Below are 4,350 nucleotides of genomic sequence, written 5' to 3'. Positions count from 1 at the left end.
CCCCAACTGCAGGAAGTAGCTTTTAACATTCCTGGAGCCTTAGTCGAGGGAAGTAAGGAGGTGAATTCCTTCGAAGTATTAGTAGCCAAACTTGATGAATACTTCTCGCCAAAGCGTAATTCTACTTTCGAAAGACACCTTTTTCGAAATTTATCCCCTGTTGAGGGGGAAAACTTCAACAAATACTTACTACGACTCCGGCATCAAGTGTCGAAGTGCGAGTTTGGGAAAACGGCCGCAGAAATAAATGAAATTTGCATCAAAGATAAAATAATAGACTCGTGGGCTCCAGTCGACTTGAAGAAAAAGCTTCTAGAGAAAGAACAGAGTTTAAAAGAGATAGTAGAAACCTGTCAAATTTATGAACAAATATCCAATCAATCGGGGTCTATGTTTACGAAGTCGGCCGACGAGTCTGTTAATCGAATTACTGCAAAGTCACGCGGGGCAAAGCAGAACAATGATGAGTGTGGCAGATGTGGCCAAAATGGACATTTTAGTAACGATCCGAAATGTCCGGCGAAGTCTGCGGAATGCAACAAATGCGGCTTGATTGGACATTTTGCTAGGAAATGTAGAACAAAGAAACGAAAGAGCGGTCACAATCAAGGTTCTCCCAAGAAGAAGCGCACAGAGTCATACAAAGTGCGAAATGTAGAAACGAGCGAAGAAGAAGAGGTAAATTGTTTCAAGATATCTAATGACACGGCTGTAGACGAAAAACTGGTATGTGGTATCGGTGGTTGCCCGATATCAATGATAATTGATTCAGGGACGCGCCTCAACTTGGTGAGCGAAAGTGACTGGGGAATACTGCGTAAAAACACGGCTGTGATATTCAATGAACGGGAAGACCACACAACCCAGTTTAAGGCCTATGCGTCAAATAAAGTTCTGGACGTACTTCAAGTTTTCGAAGCACCTATATCGGTAAAGAACAAATTGGAGAAAATCGCTACCTTCTACGTAATAAAGAATGGGTGCCAGTCCTTATTGGGGCGCGACACAGGTATGCAGCTGGGAGTTTTAAAAATAGGCCTAGGGGTAAATAGCGTGGAAATTGCACAACCTTTCCCAAAAATGCTAGGAGTTAAGATCAAATTATCAATCGACCCTACCGTAAAACCCGTACAACAGCCGATGCGTCGCATACCCATAGCCTTGGAAGAGCAGGTAGAGGAAAAAATTAACCAAATGATTGCTCTCGACATTATCGAGCCGGTTTCAGGGCCCTCTTCATGGATATCTCCAATAGTCATTGTGTATAAGGAAGGGGAGAGATGAGGTTGTGTATAGATATGCGGCGAGCAAACCAAGCAGTGCTGCGCGAAAATCATCCGCTACCAACGTTTGAGATATTCATGACGAAGCTAAGAGGCGCCAAGTACTTTTCTAGGATCGACTTGAAGTGGGCATATCACCAGCTAGAGCTGGATGAATTCAGTCGCTATATTACCACTTTCATTACGCATAAGGGTTTATTTAGGTATAAGAGGCTGATGTTTGGGATAAATTCCGCCCCAGAGATCTTCCAGCGAGTCATAGGAAAACTGTTATGCTCTTGCAAGAATGCATTTAATTATATAGACGATATCATAATATTTGGCAAAACGGAGGAAGAACATGACGAAGCGGTAAAAAGAGTGGTAGACGTGTTTAGAGATAACAATTCAATGTTGAACGAAAAGAAGTGCATTTGGAAGGCACAAAAGCTAAAATTCTTGGGACACCTGTTATCTGAGGAGGGCATAGCACCTGACCCTGATAAGATTGAAACGATAAGGGACTTCCGCCCACCACAGTCGAAGGAAGAGGTAAGGAGCTTCTTGGGGCTCGTGACATACGTGGGGAAATTCCTCCCGGACCTCGCTGATACAACAGAACCGTTGAGAAAATTACTCAAATTAAACCAAAAGTTTGTCTGGGATAAAAGCCAACAAGAATCTTTTGACAAATTGAAGGAGGGCCTATCAAACGTACCAAACCTGGCATACTTTAACGCGAAGAAAAGAACTCGTCTTATAGCAGATGCAAGCCCAGTAGCGCTAGGGGCGGTACTTGTACAGTTTGACGATCAGAATGAGCCACATATCATATCGTTTGCGAGCAAAAGCCTATCAGATACGGAAAAGAAATACTCTCAGACCGAGAAGGATAGCCTTGCACTAGTTTGGGCCGTTGAGAGATACCACTACTACTTAATGGGGCTGCAATTTGAGTTAGTCACCGACCACAAACCACTTGAGACAATTTTCAAGCCGACGTCAAAACCTCCGGCGAGAATAGAGAGATGGCTTCTCAGGTTGCAGCCCTACAAGTTCAAAGTTGTATACCGTGCTGGTAAAGAAAACATAGCCGACTCGGTGTCTAGACTATCTAAAATCCAACGGACAAGCTCATTTGATGACGGCTACAACCACTCAATCATCCATATTGTTGAGAATGCGACACCCTCAGCGATGGGAATAAGCGAAATAGCGGCAGAGAGCGCAAAGGACAAAGAGTTAGTAGACACTATAACATGCGTTAAGAATGATCTATGGTCAGCCAATAAGGCAAACGTTTATTATCCGTTTCGGTACGAGCTGTCAGCTGTTGGTGATATTTTGATTAGAGGATCTCGCATTGTAATACCCAAGACACTGAGGGAGAAAATTTTGAGACTAACGCACGAGCGACACCCGGGAGAGTCAGCGATGAAGCGTAGGCTACGATCAAAGGTGTGGTGGCCGTTGATAGACAGGGAGGCAGAAAATTTCGTAAAAAAATGTGTCAATTGCCTACTAGTGTCCCAACCTAGTAAACCACCACCAATGCAAAGACATGTGTTCCCAAATGGTCCCTGGCAGTGTGTTGCTACCGATCTATTGGGTCCTCTTCTTAACAACGACTACATACTTGTCCTTATTGATTATTATTCCCGCTACCAAGAGGTAAAATTCCTAAAAAAGATCACGTCTGAAGCCATTATTTCCGTCATGCAAGAGGTGTTTAGTAAATTGGGCATACCTAACTCAATAAGGGCGGATAATGGCAGACAATTCACCAGCTCCGAATTTAAAAACTTCTGCAAAAATCACAACATCACTTTAATTACGACTCCCCCATATTGGCCTCAGGCCAATGGGGAAGTTGAAAATATGAACAAGTCGTTAGTAAAGAGGTTAATAATCGCGCACAATAACAAACGAGACTACAAGAAGGAGATCGAGGAATTTGCATTGATGAACAATGTCACGCCCCACGGTACAACAGGATCCTCACCCTCAGAGCTCATGTTCAATCGTGTCATTCGTGATAAAATCCCAGGTATTCAAGACTTAACAGACGACATGTTGGACTCGGCTGCCCGAGATTATGACATTATTAACAAATGGAAAGGGAAAGAGAAGGCGGACATGAGACGAAGGGCAAAAGAAAGCGACATTGAGGTAGGGGATAAGGTCTTATTAAAGAACGTGGTATTCGCGCACAAACTTACTCCAAACTTCGATCCGACGGAGTACACAGTAAAGGAAAGGAGTGGCAATGAGGTGATAATAGCAGCTGGGGAAAGAACGTTAAGAAGAAACATTAGTCACATCAAAAGGCTACCGGCATCCGAAACAATCTCAGACAACGAAAGTAATCCTACGACTTCAGGGGAATCCATGCAGTGCGGTCAACCATCACAACAAATCTCAACTGACGCCACTTCATCAACGGGAGCGCCAGCGGCAGACCCAGAGGCTTAACAAAGATAAAAGAAAGACGAAAATAAGGACGGGATGTAGAGACCTGCACTAGTGTTGTGTGAGTGTGGGAGACACAACGATTCAGAGTAACGAACATCCATATTAGTTAGTTGAATATCAAGCGTGAACCTGTAAAGTTGCACTATCAATGAACTCAATAAAATATCATATTTCCATGGTATAGCACTACCGAGAATAATTGTATTTATTATTAAACTGTTTAGAAGTGAACAAGTAGGTGAGTTATTACACCTTTCATGAGCATGAAATGGTATTATAACTTTGGTCCGATGTTTGTAAGTACCAGAACCAAAAGAGATAGACCCATGAAAATGTATACTTATATGATCAGAACGTCGAGCTGAGTTGATTTAGCCATGTCCGTCTGTCCGTCTGTCTGTCTGTTTGTATGCAGTCTAGTCTCTCAGTTTTCGAGATATCCGGATAAAGTTTGGTAGGTGGGTGTATTTTTATAATGTATTAATCATTTGTCGGAACCGGAAGAATCGGACCACTATAACATATAGCTCCCATACAACTGATTGTTCAGATATGAGATTTTTCATTAAAACTTCTCCATTTATGCAGCTACGAACATGAAATTTTGCAATACTTG

The 4,350-nt window shown here is 42.7% G+C and overlaps 1 protein-coding gene across 1 annotated transcript; it reads left to right on the top strand.

The window, feature by feature from the left end:
- The first annotated feature begins 1,298 nt into the window (after window positions 1-1,298).
- Window positions 1,299-3,734, top strand: LOC118750174 (uncharacterized protein K02A2.6-like). Its single transcript, XM_036484902.1, has one exon. It carries the CDS (start codon window positions 1,299-1,301, stop codon window positions 3,732-3,734), a length of 2,436 nt encoding a protein of 811 aa, XP_036340795.1.
- Window positions 3,735-4,350: the final 616 nt, after the last annotated feature.

This window comes from Rhagoletis pomonella, unplaced genomic scaffold, assembly GCF_013731165.1.
Source record: "Rhagoletis pomonella isolate Grant_MI unplaced genomic scaffold, Rhpom_1.0 Rhpom_scaffold_00158, whole genome shotgun sequence".
NCBI lineage: Eukaryota > Metazoa > Arthropoda > Insecta > Diptera > Tephritidae > Rhagoletis > Rhagoletis pomonella.
Note: the sequence above shows the minus strand (reverse complement) of the source record. Positions and strands in the feature narration are given on the sequence as shown.

Bases quoted from the DNA above. Each gene is read 5' to 3' on its own strand.
- LOC118750174 (XM_036484902.1), top strand. From the start codon at position 1,299: ATGCGGCGAGCAAACCAAGCAGTGCTGCGCGAAAATCATCCGCTACCA.